A 19,506-nucleotide genomic window follows, 5' to 3' on the forward strand; every position below is an offset into this window, starting at 1 on the left:
AATCAGACACCCGGGCTTCTAAAAAGCATGTTCCAAAAATTCAGTGAAAAGAATTATAAGCTGTGAGTCTCAAGAGAATATAGTTCAAGAGGTTTTAAAACTGAAGTCCTGACAATAAAGCCACAAATTATCCTGAGGGGGAGGGGAAAAAAGAGGACAGCGTCTAAAAATAAACGTGGTTGCACAGGGAGCTGTCTGAAATCTGCACACAGATTTTAGAAGTTCCATGTTCTCGAAAAACTATTGACATACTTTTAAAGTATACAAATTCGAATATAGTAGAACAGTAAAGACGGAGCTTTGGGAACCAGGCGGCGCTCGGATCCTGACTGTGCCGCCCACTGGCTGTGCGGCCTTGGATGCGCCCTTTAGCCTTTCTGAGCTCCGATACCTAGATTTGTAAAATGGGGATGATTGGATCTACTTTATGAGGTGGCTGTGAATGAAGTGAAGGGGCGCACGTGAAATCCCTGCTAGAGCGCCGAGCACATAATAGATGCTCCGTGTTAGCCACCGTCACCATTCTTTACAAAAATAGCAGGAGATGCTCTTAATCAAAGGGCTTCTGTAAAAGGATAGCCCAGATGGGGAAGAGTCATCCCAGGAAGGTTAAGGACAGGGTGATCTGACAACGTGTGAAATCTATGAGGGACACACAAGGGTTCTTTTGGTGACATCATCAAGAAGGAAGGTAGATGCCAGGCCTGGAGGAGCCAACGCGTTGTCACGGTGTTGCTTTTGCCATGTTTTGGCAACACCCCCCCGCCTTGCGTTGTCCGGGGAAGGGCAGGAGAAGGGCTTCTCCCTAGGGGTGCTGCCTCTCCCTAGGGCTGACTGATGTGTTTGAATGACAAGCACGATTAAGATGAACTTGCAGGCCAGTGAAGATCATTCCTCACTACCTTACACGGGTTCTAGTCTCTGTTACCAGGCAGGGCACTGATGGAATCTGCAGACGTGATGGAGGAGCCTTGATCCATGTGAGCGACTTTGAAGAATCACAGGGAGAAGGCGGGTGGGTCCGGAGCCTGCAAAGGAGTAAATGTGGCTTTGATTTTCAAAAATAGGGAGAGGATAGATTTAGGAAATACAGAGGCACACTTAGTGTCCATTCCTGGCAAAGTTCTAGAAGTGATGATTAAACTGAGATGATTATTGTCGTGTCTCCTAACTGGCCTCAGCTTCTGCCCTCGGCCACCCGATACCCCCATGCTCTGGTCTCAGCCCAGGAACCAGAGGGGTCTGCTCGAGTCAAATCATGCCACGTCAGCTCAAGACCCTCCAGTGTCTCCCCCTCTTACTGGAAGGAGCAGTCCAAGTCTTTCCAGTGGCCTACAAGGCCCCAGCATGATTGCCCGGCTACTTCTCTGCCCTCGGGTCCCACGGTGCCCTTTCCCCGAATCTCTCTTGCTCCGGACACGTTAGCCTCCTTGCCCTTGGCGTTCACCCCTACTGTTCTCTGTCTGGATCACTCTTCCCCCAGATAACTGGTTGGTTCCCTCCCCAAAACATTGCTCAAATGTCAGCTTCTCAACGAGGCCCTTCCCGAGCCCGCTGTGTAAGCCCCCTCCCCCTGCTCCTCCTCTTCCCTGACTTACATTTTTCTCCACGGTGCTCACTAGCCCCCAGCCTGCTACGTACTCCCACTTGCTCGTCCTGTTCATCAGCTTTCTTCCCTCACTAAAATGTAAGGTACCCGGGCTCAGGGACTTTTATTTGCACCCCCAGTTCCTAGAACTGTGCCAACTACCTAGTCATGTTCATTAAATAATTGTTGATTGGGAGGGAGAAAGGAGAAAGGGAGGAAGGAAGGTGACTGGTACACTTGGAAAGAGGTCACTTGACTAGGGTGATCGACCACCCTGGTTCCGCCAGGAATAGGGGAGTTCCCGAAACAAGGGACTTTTAGTGCTAAGACAGGAAGGTGCCCACTGGCCGCCCTGCACTACATCAGCCACCTTCATTTACTCTGTGATCCGGGGATTGGACTGAGAGTCCCCAGGAACGCCTCAGACTGTCTCCTCATGTTGGTACCGCCTCCCGGGAAGCCGGCCTTGTGGGGGGACGCAGAAATGCAGGCTGCAAGAGCCTCATATTTAAGTGGTTTGTGGTTGGCTGAGAGGGCACCTCAGACGTGCTGACTGATGGACCGGTGTCAGGCTGGTGGGAAGGCGGCTATGGTGAGCCGCAGAACCGTGTCCTGACCCAGGTCTGCTCCACAATCTGTCCGAGCCGTGGCTGAGGACACCGACAGCAGGACAGAGTCCTGCAGCGGCATGTCCTAGGGAGGGAGAGTCCACACGGGCAACAGCTGAGCTGGGTTTGAAATCATCTCAATAGATGGAAATCATAGGCCCTACGTAACAACTTAAAATTCAAATAGTAAGTATTGCTTTCTGTTTAGGGTTGGGGAAAAAAAAAAAAAGCAATCTTAGATGCACAGAAGAGACCAGGCTAAATAGCCATTTTGTTGGTTTTAAACCCAGCATGTTTAGTTGCCCACACACTCAGTCTAATATGAAAGCTGAGACCCCGAATGCCACTTTGGCTGTGTTAATAGACATACAGGGCAGGGTCCCGCTGTCGCGCTGCCTGATCGCAACACACCTGAGCCACGTGCCCCATTCTGCACCGGGGAGAGGCTGCTCACTCTCATTTGCTCAGTTTCTAGCTCTTCCAGGACACAGCAACCCACAAAGTGCCTCTTCCTCCCTCTCCCCAGTTGGCTTTGTTCCTCTGGCATCAGCTCTCTTTCCAGGAGGAAAGAGGCCATTCGCTCCCATTGTCCCCACCGCTCACCTACTTCTCTGGGGCAGCCACATGCTCAGAACCCAGGAGTTCAGTTGGCAGAACTTCCTTTTCCCCTAGAAGAAGGGATTCATTTTCAAGGACTCGCCACCTGTAAGCCACCGCAGCAGGAAAGCAGAAGCCCATGAGGACACAGAGACAGGGAGCCAGAGCTGCACCCCCTCCTCAGGGCTCCGGCTTCCACCCGTTCCCTCAGGGCTTCCTGTCATAACTAAGGAGTCTGCGGCAAAGGAGGGTGGCAGAGAGGTCTTCCATCTTCCAGCCTTTCCATCTTCCAACCCCAGGCACATTTACAAGTATTTTGCACTAGAAGGATCTAAGGTCCTGGGCCCACTAGCTGTGCTGGATCACTTTTGGGGTTCCTGTATTGCGCCTGGAGCACTTAGGGGAGTTCTGGGGTGACAAGGGAGGTGGTGATAGGAGAGGGTTGCAGGGGCCCACAGGCTTTGCAGGGCTCTGGGTGCTTATTTAAGCAAACAGCACCAGGATTTTCCTTGCCATGGGGGCTTGTCAAGAAAGGCAGCGCCTGCTCTCTGTCCTAGACAGGAGAGGTGTAGATTTCTGACTCCGGGTTTCCGTGGTCAGTACGGGCCCATCCCTGCCTCTTTCCCACAGAGCTTCTGTATCACAGAGGATGACTCCAGCCCTCACTGACGGCAAGCAGGCTGGATCCCACAGGCCCGCCCCAGTTCGTGAGCATGGCTGCCCAGAACATGGCTGTGATGGTCCCAAAGCGCATCAGGAAAGGACCCTGGGAGGCCTGAGGACTGTCAGCCACGGGTGCCGGGAGGGCAAGGGGAGCATGTGTGTCTCACGTCTATGCTTTCCCAGCCCCTCCCCTGAAGAACATGTAAGTTGCCTGTGGGAAAGAGCACACGTGGATGGAGCCTCTGACCTCAGGGCAGAAGGCTGCCATTTTGAATTGGGGCTGAGCAGCCCACCAGTAGAGGATGGAGGAGCCAATGGGCCAGCCTCCAGCACCTCCCTCTCCCTCAACTCTCACTTGGGGCCATAACCTATACCCCTGTCTATAAAAAAGCTGGGGCTGGAGCAGAAGGAGAGAAACATTGTAGCCACCACAGGCTGGAGATCCCTGGTTCTCGAAGTGTGGTCCCCAGACCAGTGGCAACAGCATCACCTGAAAATGTGTTAGAAACACAGGTCCCACCCAGATGGAGATCAGAAACCCTGGGGGTAGGACCAGCCGTCTGTGCTTAGCAAGCCCTCAGGTGATTCTGATGCAGGCCGACGTGTGAGGACCCCTGCCTGAGAGGAAAAAGGCTCCTAAACTGGCTGTTGTCTGAAGGCCTTCGGAGAACCCGGCTCTGTGTTCACCGAGGGAGGACCATCACCCCCCGGCTTGGGGTGAGTGTTCTTTCTCGGTTCCGTGGGGCCTGATGCTCTGTCTACTGGTCTGACTTCCACCTGTGTACACATTTGCCACTTCGACGGTGGCGTCCAACAAGTCTGCTAAATGTGTCTATAGCGCACAGTCCTCAGGGGCACATGTTTCTTTTCAGTGTCAAGAGACTCATCTCAGAAAAAAGCGCTGTGGTCCAGTGGCCTCTTGCTCTGGCACCGCCCCTGGGCTCTATTTCCCAACAGATGCCGCCCTTCACATTTGGTCCTAAGAGGTCGGTCGGGTTTTTTTGTTTTTGTTTTTGTTTCTTTAAATACTGCAAAAGCAAACCAGGCTCATTGCAAATTACACTGAAATGGACTAGAAAGATCAATGCAGCAGTTTCCTTGTCCCAGAGCCCTCCCCTTCCCAAATCCTCCATCACCCCCCACGCCCCTCCTGCCCCAGTGAGCCAAAGTTCTTGCTGTCTTGATGATTTGCAGTTCTCGGCATGACTCTGCCTCTTGGGTTTGTTTAATTAGAAGTAGGCTGGGAAGTGCTTCCTCTGCACTGGCATGTTAATTGCTTATCGCAGAAAGGGAAGGGGTGCCGATGTGTGCTGATGGAAATTTCCACTCTCTGCATCTCCCGGTTTCCCCCCATTTTCCTCTCCCGCTCTCTCCTTGCCTCCTGTGCTCCTTCCTTCTCTTGTCAGCACCTTCCCCCCCCACCCCACCCCGCCTCTTCCCTCTTCCCTTAGCCCTCCTGCTCAGTTGCAGGGACTCTCCGGGCAGCAGGCCCAGCGGCGCCTGGCAGGCCAGAATTCAAGCCTGGAGGGAAAACCTGTGCCTTCTTGCATCGCGTTCCTCTCTCCTCCCTCCTGTCCCATCCCAGCCCCTGCCTGTCACCCTCAGGCTTTGACAAGATTCGGAGCAGGGAACTCTTTAGTTATACTCAGTCTTCAAAGGTTTCCTTCGTTGCCTTTCATTTCCTCCCCCTCCCCTTATGATTGTTATTCTTATTTATTTTTATTTTTTTTTACAAAACAGGAGAAAAGAGTGACTTCGGCTGGGGGGAGGTGACACATTTCTCCACGAAGGTACAAAATTGCCTGTAGAAAGTCCACCTCGAGGTGCCGACCTGGGCTGCCGGGACGAGGCACTCCCGGGCATCCCGCTCCCAAATGTCCTTCAGATCCAGCTGGGGGCCCACTTGGGGAGCAGTCCCCCAAGGTGGGGAGGAGAGGCCTCCTTCAGCCCTTGCCCAGGAGGGGAAGGAGCAAGCAACTGAGACTTTACAAAGACAGAGAAGAGGAGGGGGCACGGCCTGTGGGCCAAGGGCCTGGGGACACAGGCAGCGGACATCCAGGCAGAGGCCCAGGAGCCTCTGGGCATATAGACAACTGGGGAGGTGGGAGGCTCTAGCCAGAGTGCTTCCTTTTCCTTGGAGATGCTCCTCAGAATGGCAGCAGAGGAGCCCAGAAGGTAAGGGTGGCCTTCTGGAGGCTGCAGGGGCACCCCCTGGGGCCACAGAGCCAGCTGTCTTGGTCCAGCTGCCAGGCCTCAAGCTCGTGAGTCTGTGTCACGTTCCTGGCAGGGCATCTGGCCCAGATTGCGTCCCTTTTGGTAAATAGTAGTCCCAGATACTTCTCTACCTCTGAGAACAGGCTGAGCTTCAGGAATTTTGCAACAATGGTGGTGACAGTGTCTCCCCTTCTGAGGACCTGGGTAGCTTCCTCCCTGGATTCCAGTGCAGGACAAGAGGTGCAGACACCACCCGGGCTGAAGGGGCGCTCCAGCCCCAGAGAGCCCAGGCTGGAAGGAGAGGCCGCCCCCCCACTCCCTGCCTGGGCTGGCCAGTGCCGAGGTGGGCCGCCAGCCCGGCTGCCAGCAGGAAGACGGCGAGAGCCAGAATGGCTATGAGCCCAGGTCTGTCCCCTAAGGCCCTGTGACAAGGAGCAGCCTCTTTAGTCCTGGCCCATACACATGCCAACTGGGTATGGGCGTCAGCAAAGGCCACTTGCAGGCAGGCCCAGTACTCCGTGGCCTGAAGGAGGCGGGTAATGTTGTAGCTGTGGGTGCCCCGTGGCAGTCGGGCCAGGGCAGTGGCCCCGTGGCCCTGGAGGGAGGAGGCGCTGGACCAGGTGAGGTTGGTGGAGACGGTGTTGGGTGGGGAGACCCAAGACAGTAGGATGTGATAGGGGTGGGTCTCCTGTACCCGGAGTTCTAGACCCCGTTCCTTGTCTCTGCCTGGCTGCAAGGGAGCCCGGCCAACAACCACACTAACCGTCTTAGTGTCAGCCCCTACCAGGTTCTGGGCCACACAGGTGTACAGCCCTGCCTCTTTTGCTGTCACTCTCCGCAGCTCCAGGGTCCCCTCGGGGTACACCTGGTACCTCCTGCCTGCCCGGGCAGCCGTCAGTCGAACCCCAGCTGGAGTGACCCAGTAGATCTCGGGTTCTGGTTCAGCCAGTGCCCGGCAGTGCAACACCAGGCTCTCTCCACTGGCCACCTGGAGGCTGGGGGGGAAACTGCGGGGGGAGATGAGGGGCAGGCAGTGGTCCGTCATCTCCCGGAAGGGCACCTCTCGCACTGGGCGGCGCTGGAGGTCTGGGGGCTCAGCACACAGAGTGGACTGTGGCTCAATGAAGCGGACACGGGTGCCCGTGGCATTGGCCCAGCGGATGACACAGTCACAGCGGATGGGGTTGCCATGGAGACCCACCTCCTGCAGGTTGGGCAGGGACTCCACTGTCTGCTGGTGCAAGGCACTGAGAGCGTTGTTGTTGAGCATGAGGGTCTCCATCTGGGGCAGGTGGTGGAAGGCGCGGGGGTGGATGAAAGACAGCCGGGGGTTGTTGGTGATGTCCAGCTTGGTCAGCTCGGGGAGGTTGACCAGGGCAAACTTGTCGATGGAAACCAGCTCCTCCATGTTGTTCAGCCCCAGCTCCTTCAGGTGCAGCATATTGGCAAAGTCCCCGGGCCCCACTCGCTGGAGCGGGTTCTTGTTCAGGTCTAGGAACTTGAGCCCAGGCACCTGCTCCAGCGCTCGCCGGGGCACCCGGGCCAGCCGGTTGTCATAGAAGGAGAGGCTCTCCAGGCTTTGCAGCCCCTCCAGGGCATAGTCGGAGATCTCCCGCAGGTTCATGCCCGCGAGCACCAGGCTGCGCAGGTTGGCCAGGGGCCGGAAGTTCATGTCCAGGATGGCGTCCACCTTGTTGCCGCCAATCATGAGGATCTCCAGGTTGGGTAGCATCTCGAACCAGCGGCTGTCAACGGCCCTCAGCAGGTTGGAGTTGAGGTGCAGCCGCAGCAGGTTGCTGAGGCCAGAGAAGGCCCTGGGGGCGATGCGGTACAGCTGGTTGTGGTTGAGATAGAGCTCCTGCAGGCTGGCCAGCCCTGCAAAGCTGTGGTCCTCCAGGCGGGTCAGCTGGTTCTCCTCCAGGTGCAGACTCAGGAGCTGGGGCAGGGCACGGAAATCACAGTCTCGGGTGTCTGAAAAGCTGTTCTGGGACAGGTCCAGCTCTGTGAGGTTGGCCAGGTAGCCGAGCTCACTCTGGTCCACTCGGACAATGCCGTTGCTCTGTAGCAGCAGGGTCTGCGTGCCTGCGGGCAGCGCGGGGGGCACGGCCGTCAGGAATAGGTCATTGCAGTCCACGGTGGTGGCCTCACGGTAGGAGGATCGCGGTGTATACCAGGGCCGGATCTGGCAGGCACACTGAGGGGGGCAGGGCACGCGCCAGGGCACCACGGGTACAGCGGCAGTGGCACTAGCCACCCAAGCCAGCAAGAGGGGGGCCACGAGGAGCCTCATGGTGGCGCTGCAGGGCAGGGGACCATCCACAAGAAGAGTCTTGAGTCCTTCTGCTCTTTGCAGAAGTGGTTTGCAGGCTGAGAGTCAGCAGCCCTGCCAGGGCGGAAGGAATCACCCTCCCAGGGTAGTCATTCTACGTGGGGATAGGTGGGCATTATTTCCGGCCCTCCTGGGTGTGGCTCTCCATCCTTGTCCACTGGCGCAGGGTCTGCTCACTCATTGCCACATCCTGTCTGGGCAGCCCTGGAAGAAGAGGATGCAGGGTTAAGGAGATTGCAGAGAAGCAGAATCTATTCCCTCTTCCCACATCTCCTCTGTTTGACTCAAGAGGCCAAAGGATCTGGGAGGGGTGGACAGGGTCAGAGCCAGGGCTCCTGGGTTCTGTCCTATAGTCCTTAGGCTTTACTGTCCTTTTATACGATCCGTTGGGGGAATGAGTGACTGTGAGTCTTCAGGGAAGGACCAAGAGAGAGACTGAGCCTCAGAAGCTTTCAGAATAACTCGGGAAAGGGGTGTGTGTATGTGGAGGAGAGGGGCGGCTGGCATAATCATCATCTTGAGAGTCCTTCTGAGCCCAGAGAGATGTGGAGTAGGTTCTCCAGACTTTCTCACATCTCTCCCCACCTCCTCCTTGGCTCACTGGGTAAATGGGGAATAAAGCAATAGTTTTCAGATGTCCCTTTGAATGGTGTAGGTAGAGTGATAGAAACAAATTCAGCTTCTAAATCCCACAGTGAGCTCCTGGGACTGGAAGCTGAAAGGCAGTGAACCCTGACCCCACACCCAGACAGGCTGGGGTGGGGTGGTTGTGTCTGGGGTCTGTTGAGGCTCTCCTTGGGTGGGGGGCAGCTTTGGTTTTTGCCAACTTCCCTACTGGAGGCAGGGGTTTCCCCTTCCCCAACAGCCTGGCCGAGCTGCCAGGAGGAGGTTGTGGGGCTACGAAGCCTGGGTCTGAGCTCGTCAGCCCTGCGGGTAAGACCTTATGTGACTTGGCTTCAGCTAATTCTCCTGGCTTTTGCCACCCTGCTGACCCACCGTGACCAACCTTTCAGGTCGAAGTTACCCTGACACACCCGCTCCCCCTGTCTCCTCCTCAGTCTCCCAGTCAACCCCCATTTGTTCTTCAAGACTCAACTTAATGTTAGTCATCTCCTACAGAACGCTTCTTCTAACCCTCCCACCCCTGGATGGCTAAGGGGCCTGCCTCGTGCTTTCACTGCAGCCCTGACCACATCACATGGAAATGTCTCCCCAGCTGGGGACCTGTCTCGCTTATCATCATCCTTGTAGTCCAGGGCAGGTGCCCAGTAAGGGTTTATATGACTCAATCTCTGTGGTCTCAGGGCCCCTTCCTCCAGGAGGTTGGGCCCCTACCCCCATCCCAATCTAGAATTCAAGCCGTTCCTCCCTCCTGGGTATGAGCAATCAATCCGGGTTCTCTACCAGACCCCACAGCCAGGCTGCATCACCCTAGAGGTGAGTGCAGTCTTGGCCAAGAATCAAGATGGGGAACGAAACAGGGCCTCCTGAGCCTGCTCTGACTCTTGAGTGGAGGTCTGATTGGATGGTTTTCCAGCTGCAGGCATCAGAGAAGCACAGTTATTGAACACCTGCGATTTGCCAGGACGCTTCAAAGACTCTGCATCTCTTATTTCATTTAACCTTCATAAAGCGTCTACAAGATAAGCATTAATACCTCCCATCTGCAGATGAAGAAACTGAGGTTAGGAAGAGGTTAAAGAATTTGGCACAAGCTATATAGCTGGTAAGTGGCAGGAGACAGGAATCCAGAGGCTGTGCCATTGACACTGGACTTCTCTGCCCCCACGTCTGGCCCTGACGTCTGTACCCTGGGCACCCTGGGCTGCACTGGCTGCTGAAGCAGCAGGCTGGGTGCCTGTTCTTGCCCCCGAGGCAGATGATTCCTCTCCAGGGAGCTGTGGGAAGCTGGGCACTGTGTCTCCCACCACCTTCCCGGCAGGTGTCTCTGAGCTGCCCACCTCATCTCACTCCCAGGATGCTGGGGCTGGGTGGGAGCCACTGAAGACCTCCCCTGAGCACGGGAACCGCATGGCTGTTTACATTTGACTACTTCCCACCTTCCTCTGCAGCTATTTCTGAAGGTGGAAAAAACAACATGACTGAAAATGCACAGAGGTTTTGCGTGGGGGGTATGTATACTGACACGTAAAACTCTGGGCAAACAAACACACGTGCACACGCATGCACACCTGCATACGTGTGCAGAGGGGAGTCCAGGGAACTCAGCTATCCAAGCCGGTGAGAGGTGGTCAGGAAGGGGGTGGGGTGGGGATTCTGCAGTGTGCCATGTGGCAGAGAGGCAGCAGAGACAAGCTGAGCCCTGGGATGGCCCTGTCATGGAGCTAGGTCTGTGGTCCTGCCACACGTACATACTGGTGGCCTCTGCTTCCTTTCCAGGACTGACCTGAGAGAGCAGAACCCATCAGCAAAGAGATCTTACTATTACTTACCACCTCCTAACAGAGCACCCTAGGAAAAGTTGTTGACTTCTCTGAGCATCTGTTCCTTGTGTATAAAATGAGCTTGTTATTAGGATTAAAGGAGCTGAATGTGGTGCACACAGAAAGAGCTCAATAAGTGTTCTCCTCATCCTCCAGGGCTGGGAGGCTCCCCAGCTATAGGACTTTTTAGAAGTTGAATCCCAGGGCTCAGTAAGGCCCTATTAAGCTTGCCCACTGTGGACCCAGTGTCGCGCCCACCCCCCTGCCAGGTGGGGTGGAGAGCTGTGAGCAGAAATAGATAAAATGTCACACCTCTATGAGTGCCACTCTGGCAGGACCACAAATGCACAATGCTTAGGAGAGCCCAAGACAGTTCACAAAGGGAGAGAAGGCTGCAGTGGGTGGAGAGGCCTGGAGACCCCACCTGAGCCCCGGGGTCTGTCTCCAACACCTCTGACCTAGCCCCTTTGTCCTGTAGACGCTCAACTGTACGGAGGGACTGAGAAGCCGTATTGAAGTTAATTAAAAATGTCCAGGGGAGAGGGTGTAGCTCAGTGGTAGAGCGCATGCCTAGTGTGTGTGAGGCCCTGGGTGCAATCCCCAGCACCTCCATTAATAAATAAATAAATAAACAAACCTAATCTCCCTCCCCCCAAAAAGCATCTAGAGACACACCTTTCCCTTCACCCCAGGCTCACCCTCCTCCGTGTCCCTGTGGCTGGAGCTCCTGGCCCCCATCCAGGAGCCCAGGGCTGGGCTCGGCGTTTCCAGAGAAGGGCAGTGGCCGGATGACTCACGTCTAGTGCACCTCTGGTCCCAAGGCTCGGCAAAGGCCCAGGCAAGTCTTCCCCCTCAGTGCTGAGCACGCAGCCCCTCCCAAGATGGAAGTCGGAGCTGCCCACTCACCTGCCATCACCACTTAAAGCTGTCTTGCACATGGCCCACTCATGCAAGGTTGATTAGCAATTTCTGCCGGGAGCTGCAGAGAAAGCTAATTGTCTTTTATCTATAATCTCCCGGGGTGAGCGGGAGTTCAGACTATCGCGGGTACGTTTCCCCCAACAGGATTTCAAGCTCTCTGAGGCAGGGCCATGGCTTGCATCCTTTTCGTGTCCCCACGGCACCAGGTGTAGGACTGAACAGGCAGAAGGTACTGGTGAGTGGAGGCAAACAGTGAAGCGTGTCATCCTCCCATCAACCCTGGGTGGAGGCAGAGAAGGGATTTCTTAGTCTCGTTTTGCAGAAGAAGCAATCGAGGCACCGAGAGGCTAAGGGACTTGTCAGAGGTTGCACAGCTTCTAACATGGCAGGGTCGGGATTCAAACCGAGGTCTTTGCCTCCGTAACCCGCTGCACCAGACCAGCCAATATCGACGCCTGCCTTACTGGAGCACAGCGCTGAAACTGGGGGCTGGGGCTGCTCTCTGTGCAGGGATTGCTGGAGCCGCTCTCTGTGCAGGGATTGCTGGAGCCATGGCCTTCAGTGACAGGAGAGGGAAAGCCCCAGGGCCACAGTCGGGGAAGCAGGGTTGCCCACTTCCAGGGACTAAGTTTCTCTTGGAAGGGCTGGCACTGCAAGCCCCCGCGGAGCCACCTCTTCTGGACAGCTGCTCTGGATTTAGCAGAAAGTATGGAATTGATCGCTTACACTCCTCATTGAACTACGACACTTGGCAAAGCACTAGATGAAGAATTTTGGAGAAGCTGTTGTCGGGAACCAGCGCGGCTCTCCTCCCGCCCCTCCGTGTCTGGCCCCGCCCCCGCCCCCAGCACAGTCCCGGAGCTCCTGCCAGTCCCGACAACGCTGCTCCTCCCGGTGGTGGTTGGATGCAGTCTCTTCCTACCACCTCCCCCAATCCTTGTCTCCCCTCCGCCTCCCGGCAGCCTCCGCCCAGCATCCCCCCTCCGCCCCACAAGCCTGGAGCCTTTTGGAGGGAGGAGCAGCGGGCAGGGCAGTGATCGATTGCCTAGCCTTCCCGGCCCGCCGCCTCGGTGCCAGGTCCCCCTGAGCTGCGGAGACAGATGGGCAGCATAATTGAGTGTAGCGTTGATAAACTCCGGCCTCCTCGCCAGCAGATAAGCCCTGGGTGGGGGGGATGCAGCGGGAAGGGAGGCCAGCACTCCATCTGTACACCTGGCCTCCAGCTCCTCCTGGGAGGTGAGCATGGCCCCTCACTCCCGCCTCCCATTTAATCACAGACAACCAGGACCTCAGAGCTGGAGGAGACCTCCGCATTTATCTAGCCTTCCAGAGTCTGAATTCCATAAATAACTTATGCAAAGGAGGAGTGGTGCAGTGGAAGGAGCCTGGGCTCTGCGTTCAGGGTTTGAGCCTGGCAATGCTGCTGGCTCACTGGGTGACCTTGGGCCGAGTTAGGGATGAAACCTTCTCACAGAAGGGCTGTGAGGAGCACAGGATATAGGGTCTAGGACGTGCCTGTTAGTTGCCTTCATTGCCCCCCTTACTGTTGCCTCTCATCTTAGCCCCAACTTCTCATCTCTCACCTTTTGTAGTCAGCTTTCCCCCCCATTATTGACATATGTACAGGCGATAACACATGTACAGGAGAGAGAATAAATGGCATGAATCTCAAGTGTACAGCTTGCTGAACTTCCACATTAGGAGATACCAGTACAATCATCACCCAGAGCAAGATACAGACATTTCCAGCCCTCTTGAAGTTCCTATGTGGTCCTTCCCAGTGTCCAGCCCCCACCTGGAATTAACCATTGTCCTAACTTCTATCGTCATCATCAATCAGCATCATCTTTTAAGCCCAGAATTCTTCCTTCTCCATCACAGTTGGGACCAGGGTCTTTGGAAAGAGTTGACTCTAGTTTCAGCGGACTCTAGAGCACCAGATTTGAAATTCACTTAATGCATCCTCTGCTTCATAGTGGCTCTAGCTTCTCAGGGTCTCACAGTTAATCAGTGATTTCCAGGAAGGGAGACTCATTCCTCTTATTCCTCTTTCTTTTTCTACAATTCCCATAGCTAGAAATTGCTCTATGCCTTACAGTCTCCTCTCTGGTTGGAATCCTTATGACCTGGGCCTGCCAGGGCCCTGCTGTCTTGAGGAGGAAGATGACAGGATGACCTCCTGGCCCCACCCACCACTGGCAGCCCTTCCCCAAAGCCCTACTCGGGCTTGGCCACCTCGTGGAGCAGCCCTGCTGCCCCCTTCCCGCTGCCAGATCCCTAGGTCTTCTCATTACAGAGTCTGGGGCACCAGGTGTGAGGACAAATGAGGGAGCGGCCAGGAAGGAGGGGCGCTGACTCACTTCTAACTGCCCCAGACCTCGCCACCTGGCCATGTCGGAGGCTTCTCACATTCAACTTGTCCCAAACCCAACATCTCCTACCTGCTCTTGCTGTCAGGTGGCACCGCCACCCACCTGTCTCCAGACTGGGAACCTCCGCCATCGTGACCCATCCCTGTCTCACCTCACACACACTCACCACAGAGAGCACACTTACTTTCCCGCTTCATTGCTTGTTTTGACCCTAACGGTTGCCTCGTTTGGTGTCTCCTCCTCACCCTCGAGTGATCTCTTGGTCCTCAGGCACTCCACACTCCTGCTAAACTAGGCTTGCTACTTCATTCCCCTTCTCAGGCCTCTCACTCCACCAGCAAAGCCCTTCACCAACTTCAGTGATCAAACTCCTCTCCAGCCATAAAAACGTGTCCCAAATGCCACCTCCTCTGTGACACTTTCCCAGAGTCCCTCCTAGAAGGGTGGTTACGTCCACTGCAGTTCCTGAGACTCTTTGAACAGACCTCCACCGTAATAACTCCTTCCTTATTGTCATTCTGTGAGTCTGTTTTCTCAGCTGAGGCTGTGAGCTCCTGGAGGAAAGGATGGTTTGTTATTGATTTGTGTATTCTCAGAGCCAGAGTTTCCCGGTAGGGGTGGGAGGTGTTCTACCGCCATGAACTGTGAATCGCAACCCATTAGTGGGTCAAGAAAACAATTTAAAGTGAATAACAATCCACATTAAAAAAAAAAAAAAGAAATAGAAAGTAGAGTGCATTGTGTGTAGCCAGACTAAGCATGGTTTTGAAATGTCTTTTCCTCTGTTTTACACACTCACACATACGAACAGGGATATGATGCAAAATCATGTATTTCTGCCCTTGGGTCACAGCAGTAAAGGCTTGAAAATCATTATTCTGCAGAGCCTTTCTCTTCTGGTGAGGTGAGTCCCTTCTAGCTGACACGCTGGAAGGATGACATGACTCAAAGTGTCAGAGGGAAGGTACGGTGTTCTGAGTGTCTTCTCCGTGCAGGGTTTCTATTTGCTGGCCACTTTAGCTACCTCAGCCCATCCTCCCAACAACCCAGTAAGTAGATACTTTTTAGAGAAACATTAAGCTCAGTGGAGCTAAGGGATCAGACCAAGGTCCCAAAGAGAGAATGTAGATCCCGCCCATGAACCCAGGTGTGTCTCATACCCCAGCTCTTCTTTTCTGTGATTCTGGTGCCAGATGCTGACTTCTAGGAGTGGAGGATGGTTGGGAGACTGGAGGAGAGCAGGGAGGACACTGGGAGGGCATCTCCAGGGGAAAGGATGAGGTTTGTCTTGTCTACCCCTGCCCGCCGCTCCTCTCTGGAGTAAGAGGCGTCAACGTTCCAGTGAAAACCCTTTCCTAGCCTGGGAGGGAAGGGACCTGTTCCCAGGAAGAAACGTCTACATCCGTAGGTCTCTGGGCTGGCCCCGGGGAAGAGGTGTCAGCGCTCGGATCCCTGGAAGGGAGCCTGCCTCGTTATTTCTTAATTAGGAGTGGAGGGTGCCAGTAGGTAGCACACAAAGTCATTTGTCTGCTTGCACTGCACCAAAAAGGCGGCAGGGGAGCGGAGCCAGCTTGCCTGGGCACCGATAGCAGCACCGGGCTGAGTCCTACCGCCATGTGCTGCCAGACTTCTGCTGACTATCTGCCCATCCTCAGGAAACCTTCTCTGATGCCTCCACACCTCTGCTGGGCTCCTGGCTGTTTGCTTATCTGCCTGTCTCTTCCTCCAGACTGCAAGACTTTCAAGGGAAGAAACTGTGCTCCAAGCTGCCAGTTCCCCCAGCAGTTTGGCACACAGTAGGAGCTCACAAAATGTCTACAGGAGGGGCAGGGCAGGAAGAAAGGAGGTGGGCTGGTTGCTTCAGGGCTTCTGAAGACCAGGCGGATCAGAGTCCAGGCTCAGGCTCCTTCTGCCTCCTTCCTCGCCTTGTGAGACACACCTCGGCCCAGAGCGCATCTTCTGCAGGCGCTCACCCTGGCTCGGGCCACTTCCTTCTGTGGAGAAGGCACTTCTCTGACTCAGGTTTCTGCCTCTGGATTCCACATGATCCTACGATGATCCTCAGTCTCTGGTGCTCCCTCAGGTGTCCCCTCTGGAAATTCAGAGGATTCCACCCACCTCTCTGAGCTCAGGTTAGTGGTTCGAAGAAGGGCTTCGGAGTTGGCTCCCCTTGAATCCTGGTGCTGGCTGAATGACCTTGAGAATCCTTAGGTTCCTCCTCTTAATCCCTCTGTAATGTGGGGAGAGAGCCTACCTCATGAGGGGGAATCTGAAAAAGATGATGCCTGCTAAGTGCCTGGCACTCAGTAGAGTCTCCTTCTCTTTTTATCCCTTTTGTTCCTTTTATCTAAACCGCTTGTGTCCCAGGCCCACACCAGATGGCCCATCCATGGTCGTGTGGTCACTAATGCAGGCATCCTCCCCTAGGAACCCTTCCACCCCAGGCTGACCCTCCTTCCCAATGGAACTGACCTCTCCTGGGTCAATTCTAAGCACACCCTGGGGCCTCCAACTGGGACCCTTTTTCTGGTCTTCAGGACTCTAGAAGGCCCTTGAACTCAGTTCATTTGTAGCTCACCAATGTCTGACACACTCTCATCCAATAAGCAGCCCACTCTTCCTGGCTCAGGTGAGTAGCTCCTCCGTTTGTCCTGGTGCTCCTTGGATGGGTCGAGAGGGCCCCTCCTAGCAGACCTCTAAATGTCCCAGCTTGATGGCAGCCCACAGACATCCTACACTGGCCACAGCCACAAGCCAGAGGGGCAGCCAAGCCCAGATGGTGACCACCAGCCTCTCCCACCTCCCTCCCTGTAACTCCCCTTGCCCTTCCTAGAATCAGGTGGAGGGGCTGGGCAGACCCTGCAGCATCCCTGAAAGGCTCCCTCCTGCAGCCAGGCCCCCAGGACAGCCCTTCAGACACAGTGGGTTCCTGAGAGCTAGGTGCAAGGGCAGGCAGAAGGACTGGGAAGGCTTCAGAGATGCAAGCAATGCTCTTTCCTGCCCCTGTGCCTTTGCACATGCAGAGGCCCTGCCCAGGAGTCCCTTTCATTGCTTGTGTACCTTGGGAATTTCTTCCCGTCTCTGAAGTCTCAGTTCACACAGCTCCTCTCTTCCCTGACCACCGCCCACCCCCTTGCTCCTTCTCCCATCATCAGAGAACCCGCATCCACTATGATGCTCAACTCCTCTCTCAGACAGTGAGCCCCTCGAGGGCAACTCTGTGGCCTGTGGTCCCAGAACTAATGGCCAGGGAAACACCAAAGTGTGCATGGTGGGGGTTGTGGAGGGGTGCCGTGAGAGGGTCTGGGGCCTGGGTGGCTGAGGGGAAAGAGGCAGAACAAATGGGAAACAGACCTGTTAAACAAGGAGAAAGGCCAAAGCTCTTCTAAAGGAAAAGGAAAATGAAATCAGAATGAAAATTGATGAGGCGGAGAGAAAAGGAGACTCGTTTCACCAGCAGGTTTGCCAGATGAAGCTCAGAGATAAATCACGCGGCGGAAGGAGCCTTGGTCTCGGTGGGGCTGGCTGCCTGCTCCCCTGTCAGCTGTCTCAGCAGGCCTGCCAGATAAATGGCTGCAGCTGAGGCCCCGTGGCAGTTTTCCCCCCTTCACTGCAGTGAGAATGGCCTGCCAGTCCTCATCGCCTCCTGCAGGCCTGCCCTGCCCACTCCTTCACCTGCCCCCCCCCGCCCCGCCGCCCCAGGGCTCTCCCCGCTCCTCAGCTCCCCTCCTCAGCCCCCACACAGGCGTCTCCCGCAGCAGCCCCGCCTCACTCTCCCCTCCCCAGCTCGGGGTCAGGGCTGTGGAGAGCATTTGTCAGAAGCCCTAGCCGACCTTCTGCACCCACATCCAGCCTTTCTGAAGCAGAGGTCAGGGTACGGGCACTGGTGGGAGAGGACGCTAGACAGGACAGGGCTGAGTTCCAGTCCCAGCCTGGGGACAGACCTTGAAACGTGTCCTCTTACTTCTCTGTGAAGGGAGGGGGTTGGGCCAGAGCCCACCCTGAGGCCCCTGGGCCAGCAGTTATCAGCAGCACCTGGAAACTTGTTAGAGAAGAAGATTCTCAAGCCCACCGCAGACCTCCAGGATCGGGAACTCAGAGGATGGGGCCAAGTTACCAGTGTTTGAGCAAACCCTCTGGAGATTCTGTAACCCAGCAGGACCCTGGGCGGCCTTCCAGGGTCAGACCCCTCCCCCGTATCCTCTGCTGCAGCTCCTCTCTGAAGTACCCAGATAACAGGATCTCATGTATATTTCCTGAGTTTTTCAGATGCTTCAAACCACCACCAAAGGGAAGAAATTAACTCCTTGATGATCGAGAGAATGTGGCCCCCAGACCTTCTGGTGCCTGGGGATTAATAGTGTTTACCATCCTGTTACCTCAGCATCAACCAATGAGAGGACTGTGCACAGCTGATCATGTACCCTGTGACCCCCCTCCCTTATGTGGCTTTTAGATAAGGCTTTGCTGAGACCCTTCGGGGAGTTTGGGGTTTTCTTGGGCATGAGCCACCCTGTCTTCCTTGCTCGGCCCTGCAGTAAACCTTTCTCTGCTCCAGACTCTGTTTCAGTTTGTTTGGCCTCACGGTGCATTCAGCACACAAACTTGCCTTTGGCAACAATTCTGATGTATGCCCGTGTCTGAGAACCACTGGGCTAGATCATCTCCAAGGCCCCTCCAGCTGAGATGAGACTTCTGTAAACAAGAGGAGTGCCAGCCAGGAATGCTCAGTGAAAACTGCGTGTATCATGAGCTTCTTATCATTATCCTAACAGATAAGAGCTGAGTATTCAACCCTTCTTGCCTTCTTTGTCCTGGCCACAAGGAAACTCCCTACCCCATGAGCATTAAGACAGCACCGACTGCATGCTGGCACTGTGCGGGGCTGGGGTACAAGGTTATGGGGGGGCAGGTGGGAGTCACAGATTTAAAAAAAAACAAAAGCAACTACTCTTCTAAGTCCGATACAAGTTGTCACAGAAGCACTTACCAAGGGCAACGGGGGCCCAGCCTAGGGGAGAGAACACGATTCTGCCTCCTGAGGGAAGGTGGGCAAAAATCTAGAGGAAATGGCTAAAGTCATTGAATTATACATAAAGAATGGGTGGATCTGATGGTGTGCAATGTGCCTCAATAAAGTTGTTTTAAAAAAGTTCCCAGGGTGGGAAGGGTGTAGCTCAAGTGGTAGAGCGTATGCTCAGCACCCGAGAGGTCCTGGGTTCAATCCCCGGTACCTCCTCCAAGTAGAAATCCACAAAGAAACCTAATTACCACCCCCTCAGAAAAAAAATCCCCAGAAAGTGTTTCCTGATCACAGAGGTCAGCAGATGCACAGTTGGTGGAAGACATTCTATACATGCTGGGGACACCTGGAGTGAAGGTCCTGGGATAAAAATGATGAAGTGAATTCCAAGAACTGAGTGGTCCCCTTTAGTTCCCAAGAGTGTAGATGAGGTGAAGAGGCTGCAGCAGCAAGTTGGCACCAGAATAGTCTGGACACGATGCTGCAGGCAGAGGGCAGCCGGGGAGGCACCGAAGGCAGTGACTGGTACAGCCAACAATAATAGTATCTATCATGACCGGGCACACCTTGAAATTTAAATTCTTCCATCTCCATGATCCGATGTGACTCTCACAAAAGCCTTGCAAGGTCATAGATCCCTTTACCTCTATTTTAATGAAAAGGACATTAAGTGACTTGCTCAAGATCATACAGCAAACAAGGAATTGGAGGGAGGGTATAGCTCAAGTGGTAGAGCGCATGCTTAGC

The 19,506-nt window shown here is 55.0% G+C and overlaps 1 protein-coding gene across 6 annotated transcripts in view; it reads right to left on the bottom strand.

Annotated features, from left to right (window-relative positions):
• Positions 1-5,137: 5,137 nt before the first annotated feature.
• LRRN2 (leucine rich repeat neuronal 2) overlaps positions 5,138-19,506 on the bottom strand; it is a 60,457-nt gene continuing 46,088 nt past the window's right edge. For 3 of the 6 annotated variants that reach the window (XM_031438758.2, XM_031438760.2, XM_064477103.1), the window contains one exon: positions 5,138-8,203. In XM_031438758.2, the coding sequence (XP_031294618.2) occupies positions 5,822-7,960 (2,139 nt within the window). In that variant the 5' untranslated portion in view covers positions 7,961-8,203 and the 3' untranslated portion in view covers positions 5,138-5,821. Of the gene's footprint in view, positions 8,204-9,960; positions 10,058-11,141; positions 12,081-19,506 lie in introns of those variants that run through there. The other 3 variants (XM_064477102.1, XM_010991380.3, XM_031438761.2) reach the window with 3 other exon arrangements.

The sequence above is a fragment of the Camelus dromedarius genome, chromosome 21 (assembly GCF_036321535.1).
Source record: "Camelus dromedarius isolate mCamDro1 chromosome 21, mCamDro1.pat, whole genome shotgun sequence".
In the NCBI taxonomy this organism is placed as follows: domain Eukaryota; kingdom Metazoa; phylum Chordata; class Mammalia; order Artiodactyla; family Camelidae; genus Camelus; species Camelus dromedarius.